Source organism: Delphinus delphis, chromosome X (genome assembly GCF_949987515.2).
Source record: "Delphinus delphis chromosome X, mDelDel1.2, whole genome shotgun sequence".
Classification (NCBI taxonomy): domain Eukaryota; kingdom Metazoa; phylum Chordata; class Mammalia; order Artiodactyla; family Delphinidae; genus Delphinus; species Delphinus delphis.
Window position 1 is genome coordinate 11,004,170 of NC_082704.1, and position 17,657 is coordinate 11,021,826.

A 17,657-nucleotide genomic window follows, 5' to 3' on the forward strand; every position below is an offset into this window, starting at 1 on the left:
CAAACCTTCAAATGGAGAAATGAAGGCCTCCTGGGCACCAGCCAGCTGCCCACTTACAACTATTTAGGAAAAAAAAATGAAATAAATAAACCTCTCAAGTTCATTGTTTTTATTCCTATAACCTTTGCTCCCAGAGACTAAAAGACAACCTATCTCAACCCAATCTTAGAAAATGTTCTTTAAGAAATACTACTGTGGGAACGTAAGACTCCTTTTTTTTCAAGGCCTGGAACTCTTTTTTTGTGCTTGCGTCGGAAATAATACAGATAATTTAGGTGAAGGAGTTGGACTAGTGTCTTTTCTAAGATTCTAGGAATCTCTCCCCAGCTGATAGATCATATCTGTGTCTGAATTTCAGCAGTTGTCTAAGGGAGCAGTTTAAAACCTTGGCTGGTTGAAAATAAAGCTATTTAATATGTAGACCAATTCCTGGAACTGGATCTTTACAGAAGCATCAAGATTTCCCACCTCCAACACTATACAAACCATGGAATTGTCTTCCATTTTCTCCGGGGTGTTTAAAAATATGTAGCTATAGTCCCTGTTGTATGACTGCAACCATGAATCAAGAATACTGAAAGGGGGCTTCCCTGGTGGCGCAGTGGTTGAGAGTCCGCCTGCCGATGCGGGGGACACGGGTTCGTGCCCCGGTCCGGAAAGATCCCACATGCCGCGGAGCGGCTGGGCCCGTGAGCCATGGCCGCTGAGCCTGTGCGTCCGGAGCCTGTGCTCCGCAACGGGAGAGGCCACAACAGTGAGAGGCCCGCGTACCGCAAAAAAAAAAAAAAAAAAAAAAAAAAATACTGAAAGGTAGAAGAGGCCCTATCTATCTGGAGTATTTTATATATATATATATATATATATATATATGAATATTCCTACTAAGCACACATTACTTTTGGAAGACCAGACAGTCCTGCTGGAAACATTGAAAAGCTATGGAATTCGAAATCCTAACCTTGTTTTCACATTCTTTTTGGTTGCAGCTCTGTTTAACCTCATCCCTGTGGGTCTTCGAGTGGTGGCTATTCAAGGAGTTCAGACCAAGCTGTATTTGGCAATGAACAGCGAGGGATACCTGTACACCTCGGTAAGCCTGTCACTGTGTTCATGTTTTGATTCTAGTTTTCACCTGATACGAAGTGAAATAGGCCGCATATGTGTTATCATTGCAGATTTGTGTGTTTTGAGGAAGAGTGGTCTGGATGGAAATATCTTTGAAAAGACATTAATTTCCAGTGAAAATTATGTCTATTACTAATTAATCATCTGAAGCTAGCATTTTGGGTATAAAATTCAAAGATTCACTCCACGTATTTGCGTGCATTGGCATATGGGTTGGGTAGCATATGATGTACTGGTCTGTCTTGCTGTAGTGCTTTGCAGCTGTGGGAAGCAAAGCCATTTCTATAACTCAGTTCAACATATATTTATCCATGTTTACTCCTAAAGAAATTAATGAAACCTCATCCTCAAATCAACTCTAGGACATAAAGAACAGTTTTAGAAGTGTTTCTGTATCTTATATTCAGTTCAGTTAGGTCACATTTGCTGTCTCTACTTTAAATTCTGTTTTTCCATCAAGCACAGTTCAATCTCTCCTTGCAAATTCCTGCTTGCCTTTTCTTAAAAGTTTATAATGTACAGAGTACAAAATGAAACTTTTTCCAAGAAATTTATAAACAATGTAGGCAACAGTTCAGCTAGGAACCTGGGGCCACATTAAACTTTTAAAATTTTTACACTTAAACATAGGCAGAAATGGTACAGTACCAGGGTTAGGATTTTATTCTTAGCAGTAGAGCTAGATACAGAGTACAGGAGACCACTTAATATATGAATATTTTTTAATCTTTGTTTTGAACTTCATATATTCTAAGAAAAGGATAAGATGTTAAAAATGGAGAAAATTACTTCTCAAACTTCCTTCTAGATAGCCTTGAAGTAGGCTATTACCATGACTAGAGAAATCTATTCCTCAAACTGCAAAAGTGGTTACCTTTAAACACTCTTGCCCCGGCCTGTTCCTTAAATTTATTTCAAAGCCAGGTACGTAGAAAGACTCTCAGACCTGGTGAAACCATGTCATAACTCTGTTTTTCAGAGACCAAGATGGGAAAGAGGGGCGGGAGAAGAGTGAGACCAAAGGGCCTATTCATTTGGTAAACTGGGTAGTGCATTTCAGATTCCACAATGAAAGACTGGAAGCGTAATCTTCAAATCCTGATCACGATCAGCATTCCTATCAGGCCATTTCAACTGTCTTGTTGTTTAATAAATGCAGGGGTTTTATTCTTTTTTACAAATGCCAGATTTGAGTTTATTGCAAACTTCATGACATCTGTCACTTTATTAATACATGGCCATTATTATAAACGATAGGAAAGGGGATTTGTCTTTCAGATTTGTGCATTAAGACAATTTAGTAACAAAGGATTTTAATTAACCTCATTTAGATCAACAGACTACCTCATCAGGACCAGATGCAAAGGTAGGTTTTTCGTAAAATAAATGACTGCTTTCTGCAACTACTATGCAGGTATGGGAAGGAAATGGAATATACAGGGCATACTTTTGAGGAGGTAAATACCGGATGGCGTAGGAAATCATTACTGGTAAAGCATCCAGAATTTCACCGAGCTGTGTGGTCACCATTGCGGTGTCCTGATGAGAAAGGTTGATTTTTTTAAAAATCTGGCAACAGTAAATTTTTTAGAACAGTTTGCAAATAATATGTAAGTTAAAATGAGAAAATGGCATGTAAGTTAGGCAGTATGTCACGTGCTCCCACTCAAGAAAATTAGGGCGTGCAGTATTACATGTAGGGAATTGATGTCAAAAACTCATAGCCTACCATTCAAGTTGACCATTATTCTAGCAGATGGTAAATGTCAACGTGAGCTCATTTCTAAGGAAGGCTTTCCAGGGGAATCAGCATTGTAGATGGATGGGCTGCCTTTCTTTGATGGGCAGGCCAATATACAGCAAAATGTGGACCACTTTGTATGCATTTCCTATTAAGGAAGGGAAACCTTAAGTAAGTGTTTCCTATTAAGGAAAAGAAACGAGGTTTTCTTTAAGGAGGAGAGATGTCTGATTGATAATCCTAGAGTTCGTAGAGGAAGAAATACCCAAATTAGTCTGCTCCAGGAAAGAATCAGAATCTTCTCCAGGATAAATTACCCAGTTCTTCTCATTACTTCTTACTGATTGTGGTTTGGGGTCCCATCACCACGTTGATCACTATCCTCAGTGGGTACTCCATTTATTATCATCTTTTTAAAAATATCGGGCTTCCCTGGTGGCGCAGTGGTTGAGAGTCCGCCTGCCGATGCAGGGGACGCGGGTTCGTGCCCCGGTCCGGGAGGATCCCACGTGCCGCGGAGCGGCTGGGCCCGTGAGCCATGGCCGCTGAGCCCGCGCGTCCGGAGCCTGTGCTCCGCAATGGGAGAGGCCACAGCAGGGAGAGGCCCGCGTACCGCAAAAAAAAAAAATAAATAAAAGTAAAAAAATATATATATAGTACTCAGACTCTCTCAGGATATTGTCTGTCTTAGTGACTTCAACAACACAAGACCAAAAAGCTAAATGAAATATCCTGCTTCATCAGGAAGCGAGGGTCACCAAAGGGAAAGCTTCCCTTACATAAAACCGTGGCACTTCTGCTACTGAAATACTGTATGCAGTTTTGTTAACAAAGAGAAAATAAGATTGGACAAAGACCTCAGGGAGGAAGCAAAAATAAGAAAAGGAAGTAGAGGCTACTGATATGGGCAAGTAGAAAAATCTGTTAGGAGGTTATTGACAATTATCTTGGTGAGGGCTGACTAAGGGCTGCCTTAGAACATTTTCAGTGGCAATGGCTGAATGGAGAGGGATTTGCGAGGCATTTCAGAGGTAGAATCGTGAGGATTTGGTGGCTGACTGGATTTGGAGGGAGAGTAGGAACACCATGTATGGTTGAACATGTATAGTTGCCATTTACTGCACAGATGGAAATAACGTATCCTCAGGTAGACATTTTTTAAAATCTGCACAGCAGTGGTTATTAGGGTCCCGGAGGGAGAGTGAGAATTTTACCTTTGGCAGTTGAGTTGATGGTGAGCTATTAACCAAGATGGAGAATAAAGGAAAAACTACAGATTGGGGGGAAAAAAAAGATACCTGAGTACAGCTTGACATAGATGTTTGAAAATATGAACCTAGAGCTTGAGGAAGAGATGTGAGCTAGAGATAAAATGCGGGAGTTACCACATGTAGGTGGTGGTTGATGCCACGAGAAGAGTTGAGGAATACATAGCGTAAGGAGAAAAGAGGGTCTGTCGAATAATATTAGGCAGTACTAGCATGGAAGCGGCCAGCAGCAAAAGAACGAATTGTGGCAGATATCATAGCATTGCAAAAACCAAGTGGGGAGAGAGTTTTCAGAAGAGTCAACAATCTCAGAAGCTTCGGAGAAAACAAGTAAAACAAGAACTAGGAATACACCATATGAAGGTCTTCAGCAGTCTTGGCAAGAGCACTGTCTGTGGAGTAGTGGGGACAGAAGCCAGACTGCAGTGACTTGAGGAATGAATGGGAAGAGAGGAGGTAGAGGCATTAGGTGTAGACTTTCTAAGGGAAAGGGAGACATGGGTGAGTATTTAGAGGAGGACATGGGATTGAAGAAGGCTTTGAGGGTTCTTTGGTTTAAACTCTTGAATATATTTGTTAGCTGAAGGGCAAGAGCTAGTACCGAGGGAGGTGCTAAAGACATAGGAGATGGGACCCTTTGTGGAGTAGGGTCCCAAAGGAGTCAGAGAGAGTGATGGAACTGAGTAGAAGTGAGAGGATTAGATTCACCTTGAAGAGATGCTGTTTCTACAACAGGAGGCAAAGAGATGAGGACAGATGCGGACGTAGGTGTACTAAGTCTGCAGGTGATGGACAAGGAAGTTGAAGAATTTTTAGCCAGATGACCTGTATTTTCCCACTGAAACAGGAAAGAGAGTCATGTGCCAAAAATCAGGCATAGGGAGGACATAGGTGAAGGTTTGGAACAGCTGTTTTAGGAAAGGGGAGGGGAAACAGTCTAATGACCAGGGCTGGATAGACTGTGACCCATGGGCCAAATCCAGCCTACCACCTCTTTTTGTAAATACGGTTTTATTGGGACACAGTTACACCCATTCAAAAGTCTATGGCTGCCATTGCGATACAACAGCAGAGTTGAATAGTTGCAACAAGAGCCCTTGTGGCCCACAAAGCATAAATTACTTACTATCTTGTCCTTTACCAAAAAAAGTTTCTTGACCCCCCTAGTCAGATGATAGTTCACAAAGCTTAGTTACCTATTAGAATCACCTGAGGACCTTTAAGAACATTCCATTCTCTGTGCTAAACACGAACCAATAATATCAAAATATCTGAGGGTGGAGTCTGTGCAGTAGTATTTTCCAAAGCTCCCCAGATGATTCTAATGTGTAGCCTGGGTTGAAAACCACTGATAGACAACTAAGAAAAATGATTGCTGAATAGCACTGAGAACTGCCCCCCACCCCCGCAGTGAAGTCAGAAACCATGAGTTTGTAGGCACTTTTGTCCTATATCTGAAATTTCTGAAGCTGACCTTCTTTTTCTGTTCTTGTAAACAAATTGCCTTTACATTTCTAAAGGCTTGTTTCTTGAGATGAAAGAAAATGCTGATCCTTCGGAGAGATTCCTTATTCTAGTTCCTTTTCTTTTTTTCTATCTTCTTTTGCATTTCTGCTTCTACATCCCTCGATTTCTTTTATTTTTTTCTCCTCGATTTCTTTTAAATTCAGTTTTACACTTTTACCATTTCTTACCCCCTTTGGTCATTAAATAAAGAAACAATACCTCCACATTGTAATTGCTACAGAGATAGCAATTTGCTTTCCATGATTAATCTCAGGATTCTTGCACCCTTCCCCCTCCCTTTTTTCCTTGTTGCCATGGGGGACAGACTTGATGTAGGCTCAAGTGGCAGTGAGAAACCATCTGTGGCACAGAGACTCATAATTAGCCATTATTTCATAACATATTTACTTTTGTCCATGATATAACTAAGTCTTTCTAGAACTGTAAGGAAATTATTACTCATTGTGTATAGAGAACTTTGTTCATACCTTTGGTTTTCCTTTACTAAGAATAATGAGTTGGACACAAGCTTTTGAGAGTTCCTGAAAACTTAATAGTATAAAGCCATTTGTAATACGTATTTCAAAACTGCTTGAAATAAAGGAACATTCGCTATAGGAAAACAAGAGTCTTAAATGTAAAAATGTTATTAATGTCCTAGTAACTATCTTAATAGAGGAGTAATAACAGATATTAGAAACAAGATAATAAAGATTCAAAGCTGAGCCCAAAGCATTTTCTTCTGCTTTTGGAATATTCCAGAACTTGGCAGCAGCATTTTTCCCTGCCTAATTATTTCCTGTTCTTCAACACTAGTTTTCCATTTCCAGAGTACACTGTGCTGCTTGGGTTGTTGTTGGGATAGCTAACGTGTGTAGACAAGTAGAAATCCTTTGACAAGTAAACCTTTTCCATTCAGATATTTCTAGAGAGGGCTTTTAGGAGTGATTTCACTGCTGTGTTTTATGGTCCTGGGACTATCACAGCAAACTAGATGCAAGACCAGGAAGCGGGTCTCTCTGAGAGTCCGCCTGATGCCATGGGAATGAGGCAGTGTGTGTTACTGATCCCAGGGCCCCAGGCAGACTTTGAATCTGAACTAAGGGGGCATATTTTCCTTCTCTATTGAATTATTTTTACTTAGCTTAAACTTAGCAAGTTTCTTCTCCCCTCACAGATGTTAATTTTGATGATCCATTCAAGATGTTGACTGATTTTCCACTGTGTAGTTCTTGCTTTTTAAAATTTATTTTATTTTATTGTACCTAGTAAACAATCCATTGGGAGACACTTTGAGTAAATACCTGCTCTGAAGAACCCAGCTTTTAACATTATATTTTCAGGTATCCCAAATCTCTTTAGAAAAATAAGATCATTAGTCAGTAAATTGAGAAATGACCATTGTTTTTTTAGATAGGCCATATAAGTTTACTGATAGCTAAATTGAAGTAGAGAAAATTTAACACATTTTTCCCCAAATGAACAAGTGTCATAGAAAATAGGATCCAACAGCAAGGATTTCCTGGGTTCACCATTCTAGTCACTGGGCTTCCATACCATTATTTAATGGAAAGTTAGTTTAAATCGTCCAGGTGAATTAAAATCGGTTCTGATACATGTTTTGATTTCATACTATGTGTGGGGTCTTGGTTTATGTTAACATGCCTCAGATGTTCAGGACATTTCGCTGTCAACTGCGACCTTACTCATTTGCAGGTTTCTTTAGTTCCTCTGATTTTAGTGTATGACAGTTTAAGATCTAATTTTCAGTGATACAGCTTCACAGCTCAAGACCATATTGTAGTTCAGAAAGGATGTTAAAATTTAGATGAATTCATCGATCATTTCAGAGTGATGAATGTTCTCCCAGCAAACATTTGTAGCATGTAAAATGTTTGAGTTGTGTCAAATCTGTATATCAGCAAGTTCGTATAATTTAACTTCTGGGGTTATTATCACAGAGACTTATAAATTCAGTAGAATTAAATGCAAGGGCACTGGTTTAAACATTACAGCTCTTTAAGGAGGTGGGATTGACTCAATTATAAAAGGAAATATATTTAAAATGAGCGCTATCATATCCAATATAGAAGAAAATGATCGTTATGGGTTTTGCATATAGCCAGTAGCCATCGTATATATCACCCCCCTGCAAAACGAGTAGACACAAATAAATTCTAACTTCTAACTACAGCATTAGCTTATTTGTATATTTCAGTTAATTCACAAATTGTTGAATTTGATTTGTTTAATATAAAATTTTAAAAATGTTGACTCTGAAAACTTAGATTCCCAATTTTGGTACCTACATCTAGAAAACTTTTTCATTTTCAGTGGCTATGGGGTTAAACAATTTTGATGGGCATTTTCAGTTCAGACTAATGGATTGTAAGTGTAATTGTACACATACACCCCTATTTCTGAGTGGTATCACTAAAAATGGAAAACGTAGACACGGAATTATTTTACAGGAAGAAAAGCAGAGAAAACAAGCAGATTTTATTTGCTAATGAATGGCTCTGCTAAGCTCAAGCAGACAAGCTTTATGTTTTAAAGAGGCTTTTGTAGTTATTGTGTTGGTGCTATTGAATTAGAGGTCATTACAATTATTGTATTGAAAAATATACCAAACTTTCTGTATTCGTCTTAGATATTCCTTCAGAATACCAGTGAATCAGCATAATTTTCAAACCCAAAATAGATTTCCCAAGTCACAGATTATTTCACATGTTTAGTTCTCTTTGCAGTTAATGGAAGTTTCATTCAAATGTGAAAGAAAATCTAGCTTGACATTATTTGAATGTGAAATTAGATGACTCTGGTTGGTTGTGCCTTCAAAGTCAAGGGCCTTCTCTTTATGGTCTCTGTAAAAAAAAATAATAATAATGACCAAACTGAGAAATTATTCCGGGTGAAGATCTTAGTTTCTTAGATGGAAAAAATGACCGATGATGATACTTCCTCAGAAATCAAGGAGACAATAGTAGTCATGGCTAAATAGAGTAAGATTGGCTCTGTATTGCGTTTTTGAGGCCAAGTTGAAAAAATAATCCAAATGAAAGGTCATGGGGTACATATTTAAAAGAGTGTCTCATGGCTTTAACTCAGAAGCTAAATTCATAGTTGTAGGAAAAAAGCCAGTCTGTTGGAGCTAAAGAATAAAATAATTGGCAAGAATAACAGAGAAGAATTTTAGCCAATAAAACCAGATATAAGGAGATAAGGCACACACGTACACGTATATGCACACGCATTCAACACACATACACGAAAGACAAATGGAAGAAACCAATCTTATGCTCATTGCTCTGTTGCTATTACGGGATGAGTTATTTTGGAATTCCTAAAATAATTCTGTTTTAAATACATACCCTGCACTGAACGTGTAATACCTTTAGACATTGCTCTGGCAACATATTCTGTAATGCTTGATAGCTTTATAAAACAGAGCAAATAAGACTTTTTAGCTGTATTTCATTTAATCATTCAGTGAATCTCATGTCTTGGTGCAGACATTGTTTTTAGTCCCTGCCTTCTTGTTTGTATAATTTTAATCCACCATGTGATAGAAAAACACAGAGCCCATCAAGACCCTTTTTCTTGCTATCCTTTTTCTTCCGTGAAAGTTAAATATTTTAAAATAGTTTACCTACCAAGTCCTATGCTCACTAAGTAATAACTGGTTTTATTTTTCTCCACCCCCTTCTTAGACATAGAGCAATAGCCAGCAAAAATTATCTTTTAAATAAATATTCATTAAAATAATTAATAAAGATGTGTATAACAAAAAGTAAAGAAAAATCACATTATTTCTGTCAAGGCTTTTGAATATTTAAAATACGTGAAAGGGCCCAATTATAACTTTTCATGCATTCTCTCAAGTGTTAACGTTTCAAGATTACATAAGAAAGTGAATTACTGAGACACGAGAAAAAAAATGAAGGCAGTAGCACTGGTTTCAATGGTTACACCGCTTAAAGGGAATTGTGACTTCTGAACAGGGAAACTTTAAATGAAAGCATTTCTCTGATCATTGTAATAGCTGTAACCAAGGTTAATAACTGGCAAGCCCCCGACTAATATATTTAATATGTTTTGCCCAGGCTGAATGTGTGAATAGATAACACGTCTGTGCTAAAATTCTGCTTAAGTTGTTCATCAGATACTCTGATACTAACTGCTTTTGACATTCCTGGAAGTGAAAGTACTGGAAAAGCCTCAATTCATTTCTTGGAAAGATTTTGCATATAGCCAGTAGCCATGATATATAACATCCCCTTCCATAAGAGCCTCAGATGTAGGCGCTATAGGAATTCTGGCTCAGCATAAAACAGGAGTAGCCAAAATGAGAGATGATGTCCATTTTTACCTGAGAAAAAATTATTATAGGGATTTGGAAAAGTCAAATGTAAATAACTGCCCCAAGGTGTTAGAATGTAGACTGTGATAATACAGAGAATGAAAAATGCTTAACAGAGGGAGGGTGTGAATCATCCCATAATAGTCTCATAATTGACAAAGAGACACTAGAAAACGACAGTGATAGCTTTCAGAAGTGAGATGCCAACAGGTAAAACTCCACTGTATATAGCAAATAGTATAACCAAAAATCCTGTGCCTAACAAATCCATTGCTATAATCTGGTCACAAAATCAGCAAGGCTACAACAACAAAAATGTTTGGTTGTTGGTCTGATTAAAGAATTCTCCAAAATATTGTATACGGTATTCCCTGGTTCCTGCCCACATCATAACAATGATTTCCTGTAATACAAGTGTTAACGCTTTGCAGACCCTTTGCGCTGAAGAAGTTAGAGGCAGAGCCTCAGGGAGATCTGAAGCTGAGTGTTTCTATACTGTATCATAACCTTTATTTATTTATTTTTATTTTTAAATTTTATTTTATATTATAGTTGATTTACAATGTTGTGTTATCATAACCTTTCAAGTAAAGATTTCCTGAAAACTCCCTCCATTCTTCCAGTCTCAGAAAGCCCAGTCACACATCTGGACCTGAAATGGTCCAGGAGCTTCATCAACCAATCAGTGACCAGATATCTGTGGAACATCCACAAGGTACTAGGCAGCCCAATGATCACATTGATCTCTACTGACAATGGCTGGAGTTTACATTGCACATGGGATTCGTCCTAAGTTCAGAGCCCTAACTGTTAACAGTTGATCTACCGGACGGATCAGCATAAACTGTTTCTCCCCAACTTCCACAGCCTGGCAATGCTATTTTTAGTCCAGAACTCACTGTAAGAAAATCCGTATAGGGAAACAATTCGAACGTCCTTGGGGATGGGGGTGAGTAGGGGGGCATCATTATGGAAATTTACCAGTTGTATTGAATATATATTGGGTGATTGACACCATAGTGTTCAGCAGATCACATTAAGACCACGTTTATATGTCCTAGCAAGGTAAACTTGAATGCAGTGGGAAAATGGTTTTCAGTTATATCAAGAAAAGATATAAGTTGAAGTGCTTTAGAAGTTTTATAGATGTGCAACTCTTTAAAAAAAATCTCCCACCTGGGTAACAGATGGATTACAGTGGATTCAACCAACCAAAGCTTCAAGGTATATCAGAGTCAAACTCACGTGTTTGGACAATGACATGGGGACATCTTCCCCTCCATTTTTCTGGAATGTCATGCTGCAGTAGTAGGTAGGCATAGCGAAGAGAAACAATACTGACCCATAGATAGAGATGCGCCTTCTTGGAGTTACAATATGCAAGATATATTAACATCTGATCTTTGGGGGAATACCAAGTGCTCATTTATCCAGAATGGAATTCATTTCCTACCAGTGATTTTCATCACTGTTGAGGAAATGGAGCGAGGTTTTGACGCTCCCATCTCCTCTTGCTCTGAGATCCCTGTTACTCAGGGACCATTTCTCTCTGATTAGATGGCTGGTTAGAGAGGCGTTTAACACTAGAGACAGCAAGTGGCTAAAAAGCACATTTATTAAAGCTGTTTATTATATTTTCATTCTTAATATCCTTACCAGCAAGGGAAGCCACCTAGCCAGCTGACTTTGTTTCTTTGTACTTCTCTATTCCCAAAGAGAATTATTTGCTCAGACAAAAAAAGTTCTGCTTCCAGTAGGGCTGCCCATAAATCAAAGCATTATTTATGTCACAGGGGTATTTGAATCTCACAATTCTTAAACTTCACGTAAGATAATAGGCTCAGGAAACACATTAAGTGCCCGTGTCTCTGATCTAGGCAGGAGACTTTATTCAAACCAATAACTAACCTGGAGAAAAGAGATCGACAGAACCGCGATGGGTGGTTTTGCTCAGTACTTTTCTTTGCTCTGGACCTTGGCCTGATTTCTGTCCACACTGAGGGCACGCAGAGCAGCGTTTTATTTTACATGATTTGGAAGCTTTTTCGGTGTGCCTTCTCTCCAGATTCTGACGGGGGCCTTTTTCCACTCCGTAATTCATCCTTTTATTTGCCAATCCTCAACGGCAGCTGCCTTGAACCTCTCAAGCCTTGGCGAGACTGGTGGATTTCAGCATCAAGGTGAGGGTGGGGGGCGTTTTGTTTTGTTTGTTTGTCTTTCAACATCTATAACACATTCCCTGCCCCCTCTCCGTGTCCTCAAGTCCATTCTATTTCCATGGTTCCTGCTGTCGGAGAGGTAAGGGCTCTGGTCTCCTAGCTTGCTCCTTTGTGTGGACACAGAGAGGCAGTTTGGCAACCAGCTGGCTGGATGGTAGTGTTGTTCTTGTAACTGTGTACCGCCCAAACATCCAAAGGATGCAAGCAAACTGGTGAGGAGTAATAACAGTAAAGAAATAGAAGAATTCCAGATGTTTTTGAAACAATTCTGGTCTAGGTTTGTTTCAGAACTTTCCTTCTGACAGCCGGGGACACCTCAGTCTTGTTAGTTTCAGGGACCCAAAATGAAAGAGGAAACACTCTTTCTTCCACAAGGTTATTAGTACTCTCTGACATTCTGAGTAGGCTGTAAGGGCGGTGCTCCAACCTCAGGGGTCAACAGTGTGGGAGCACCTGGCCCAGGCACCGTAATCCCTGTTCCCACCGTAGTGGTAAAGATCTGCCGTAATATGGCAGAAATTCAATGAGTCAGTAGAGGAGATTGTACGATGGCAGATCTTTTCAAATAAGTTTACCATCATTGCTTTTTTTTTTGCCCATTTGTGCGAATATTCATACAGGTAGCTCTGCAAACAGGTTTTAGATTGTTCGATCACATACCTAAAGCTCAGGCTCTCCTGTTAATTTACTTAGAATTTTCTGTCAGAATATTTGACAAAGTGTTTTTTTTTTAAATGGCAAATATAGAAGCATTTATACAATAGTCTTTTTATATGGTCGATCTTCCTTTTGGGAGAGGGAAGTACTTGGCATTTTTGTCAGGATAATTGTGAGCTGCCTGAGTTTAAAAATTGGAACCATAATGAGATTTGATCGGTGCTGTGATAGGGTGGTTACTGTACTGACTAAATGCTGATGTAAGAAAGCATGCTGACCTAAGTGTCCATCAACAGATGGATGGATAAAGAAGACGTGGCACATATGTACAGTGGAATATTACTCAGCCGTAAAAAGAAACGAAACTGAGTTATTTGTAGTGAGGTGGATGGACCTAGAGTCTATCACACAGAGTGAAGTAAGTCAGAAAGAGAAAAACAAATACCGTATGCTAACACATATGTATGGAATCTAAAAAGAAAAAATGGTTCTGAAGAACCTAGGGGCAGGACAGGAATAAAGACGCAGACGTAGAGAATGGACTTGAGGACACGGGGAGGGGGAAGGGTAAGCTGGAACGAAGTGAGAGAGTGGCATGGACATATATACACTACCAAATGTAAAATAGATAGCTAGTGGGAAGCAGCCACATAGCACAGGGAGATCAGCTCAGTGCTTTGTGACCGCCTAGGGGGGTGGGATAGGGCGGGTGGGAGGGAGACGCAAGAGGGAGGGGATATGGGGATATATGTATACATATAGCTGATTCACTTTGTTATACAGCAGAAACTAACACACCATTGTAAAGCAATTATACTCCAGTAAAGATGTTAAAACAATAAATAAATAAATAAAATAGATAACCAACAAAGACCTACTGTATAGCACAGGGAACTCTGCTCAACACTCTGTAATAACCTAAATGGGAAAAGAATTTGAAAAAGAATAGATACATATATATGTATAAGTGAATCACTTTGCTGTACACCTGAAGCTAACGCAACATTGTTAATCAACTATGCTCCAATATAAAATAAAGATTAAAAAAAATTGCCATTCACCAAAACCCAACTTTACTCTCCATAGTAGAAGGTAATTGTAGACATGTTGTTGCGTTTTAAAACATAAAAAATACTTAAATTTGAACGATATTAAAATAATAAATTGCCAAATAAAATTTATTCCTTGTTATGAAGAAAACAAAAGCATGCTGAAAGAAGATGGACAGTTAGTGGGTTTGGATTTTTACTTTGCTTTAACCATCCATGCCTAATTGAGTATTTATTATTATTGTTATTTCCTGGAGTGTTGTTATGCATCGTTGAATGGTGACTTAAGTCATCCTTTGAGAGGCTTTACAAACATACATTCTAGCATTTTTCTATGTGTAACTGCTTGATCCTGAAGTATACGTGTCATTCGTACAGTTTCTGAGTCATTCCTTTAATATGATATAATTTTTCTAGCTAGCAGTATATAGATTTCATCAAACCCAGATTTCAGTAATCCAAGAAATTCTACCGAGACCTCGCTATCATTTGTATAGAGATCTCTCTATATGAAATGTGTCATAATAGTTTGAGCTACCAACCCACTGATTTCCTGAGTAAATAGCATCTATTAGTAATTAAATCCTGATTTTTAAATGGCTCAGCAGTCCTCAGCCTGACGGATCTCAAACTTCATCTGGTGTTTTCAAGTTAGAGGAAATGAAAGTAGGACCCACTGTGAAAAAACCTGGGAAGTCTCATCAGCAAGTTGCTCATTTCTGGCACATTAGTTAATTACTTCACAAATTGTTCATCGTGTTCCCATTTCACTTTTATAATAACACTTTCTTTTTCTGAATGTTACCAACATTTAATTCCTCAATGAATGAATGGCTATTTCATAGGTTATAAATTAGCATATGGCTTCACCCAATCAAGTGGCTCCACTGCATTTTCAAACATTTGTTGTAACATTACGGGAAAATTGAAGCCAACCAGGATCACTTTTGCGTAAATAATGTATTTTCTCTTAGAATTTAAGATAAAACTTTGTTCTTAAAAGTTAGCAGCAAGACATTAAAAAACAATAACATTTTTCATGGAGAGTTTATCTAAGTACAGCAGTAATAGAGAAAATTTGTCTTTTTTATGAGATTTTATTAAACCTTTATTTGTCATTATTGTTGCCACCAAACCCATTACCATTTCGTCATGAACCAGTGTTTCATTCAATATATTGAGGAAATTAATCTTTCAGGAAGCCATGTACAGAGCTGCTTTACCAGAATCCATGATGAGTCAAAAGTCCATGGGGGACCCTTGATATAAATGTACTCTTTCCGTAAAGGAGCATCCCATTTGAGAGAATTTAGTTTGTGTCATGAGAAAGAAACTTTGTCATAAAAGGAGTTTTATTCTAAGTTTTTCCTGTTTCTAGGACCCTACCGGTAGAATTATAGAGACAACCCAGTGTAATAATAATATCAAAATACATAATATCAAATATGGTGATTTCTTCTTTCCGGGCCCTATTGCCTACATCACGGTATGTGTATGTAACAAACGATCAGGAAAAACTGCTATATTTGGGTTACGATGTTATACTGCTGGATTAAATGCAAAGTCAAAATAGGTATATTTTGTGACAACAAATAAACCAAAAAAGAGTAACGTGAAATTCGTCCTTTTGTCCGTTAAAAGGTTTTTGATTATTGTGGCCTAGAGTCACGCTGAAAGAATTCTTCATGGTTCCAGAAGTCGTAGGTATGTACGCAATGTTTATATGTGAGGCAGTGTGGCCAAGAAATATTAAGTGGCTTTCTTGCAACATACATGAACTTTTCTTTAGTTGTTTCACGCATCTCAATCTTCTGTGGAATTTCAGCATCACCACCTCTGATACAACCTTGTGGCAGATTCATATATTTTCCAGAAATATAGAAAGTTTTTCTTGCCGTTATGATACCGACTGTAGTCCCCCAAACAATTATGTGGCCATCCCACTTAATTCAAGGGAAAATTGTTCGTCCAGACAGTTTTATTGTATGTCTTTGTGGTTGCTCAATTTTTATTCCCACTCAATTTTTATTCCTGCTTTTAATTGAAATTTTCTTTTATAAGAATACCTGGTAGTTCATTTTCCCTTCAAGTGTGACATTCTGAATTCAAATGAGATAGACTATCTTGTTTGGTTTTGCTTCATTGTTTGTTTTGTCTTCAGTCGTTCCCTTCTCTCCTGAATTGCTCGCGGGAGAACTTACAGTCTTCAAATTTTTATTTAGCAGAGGTCCCTTGATAGAAGCTGGATTACACATCCTTAAGGCCCTACTCTGTTTGGCTTCATTAAGCCAATTTTAAATACAGAGATTAAAGAAGTATCTGATAATATCAGACAATTTCCTTGTAATGTTACAACCTTATAAAAGCCTGTAGGAGCATCACAGGGCCTCACTTTGTGTTCTCAGAGCAGAATGTGTGTCATATTTTCATGTACCTCTTTTATTCCCCAGATGTTTCTTTTGTGTAAATCGGGCACCCCCAAACCATATTTTAAGCTATTTGTGGATGAGAATGGTGCCTTCTCTTTTTATATTTCCCCCCATACCAAATTCATTACTAAATACCTGGTAGACGCTTTACTAACACTTAGTAAATGATAGAAGAACATTTCGCTATGTTAGAGGCCAAAGATTGAGAGAAAAGAAATGATTTCTTTCATTTACATAGTAAGAGATGACTGAATCAAGAATGGCACAGTTTAGTAAGGAACCATGTGGAGAGCCAGACTACACGTGGGTTTCCCCCTTCCTCATGGAGGCTTGCGTGTTTACCAAGTCTCTGTCACCATTCCAAAATAGTGATGAATAAAATGCCACTTGGTTAATCATGTCCTTGTTATTATATGTGAGAAACGCTGGTTGAACAAGTAGTAATGTCACAGTTGCACGGGGAGTTACAAGGTGAGCACGCTGAGCTAGAAGGCTGAGGATGCATCTTCTAAGCCCTGTTCAAATGAATGTATGAACTCAGGCAGCTCCCTTCCTTATATGAAATGGGAAAATTACATTTGATCCCTATGACTCCTGGAATCTATTTTGCAAGCCATAAATGCCTCAAGTTTGCATCCATCATTAAGTTTTTTCATAAAATCCTCAGCAATGGTGTTGAGTAGAGTGCAGATCTAATGAACGCTCCTCAGTACTGGTCGGCGGGGTATCATCTTTGAAATAGATGGGTTGTACCTGGGGAAAGGAACAGTCATTTTCTACTTGTGATCAAAACAATTGTCATCGGTTTCTAATGAATCTTTCATGATAACATTATTTTCTTTTTCTCTGCCTTTGATTATCTGGTTTATTTATATAAAAGTACCATTAGGATTCCACTGGGGACGTAATTGGGCTTGAGCAATAAAGGATGACTGTCTGTGTCTTCTAATCGCCTCCGCTTAATGGTCCTGCTATTCATCCCGCTGAACTGTGGGAAATGTCACATTTCCATGGTCTGTGACTCATGTAATAAATGAATGTGTGAGTGGTGTCAAAATATGGCAATTTGCTTTATATAAAGGGAGGTAGACAGCTTTTGAAAATGGTAAGGTACATAACTAGGTATTTCTCAACTGCGAAAATTTCTCATTTGGGCTTAGAAATAGGCTTTTGTGGTGCACTCAGTTATTACATCACCTAATGAAGGGCTCACTTGCCTAGCCTGTATTCCTGCCCACTGGTAATGACCCGGGAAACAAGTCTAGTGGACTCAAAGCTTGCATCTCATTACCCCATACAACAG

At 38.4% G+C, this 17,657-nt stretch overlaps 1 protein-coding gene across 3 annotated transcripts in view; it reads left to right on the forward strand.

Annotated features, from left to right (window-relative positions):
* Positions 1–17,657, forward strand: part of FGF13 (fibroblast growth factor 13) — a 500,561-nt gene that overhangs the window by 440,312 nt on the left and 42,592 nt on the right. For all 3 annotated transcript variants that reach the window (XM_060002578.1, XM_060002576.1, XM_060002577.1), the window contains one exon: positions 987–1,090. In XM_060002578.1, the coding sequence (XP_059858561.1) occupies positions 987–1,090 (104 nt within the window). The remainder of the gene's footprint in view (positions 1–986; positions 1,091–17,657) is intronic.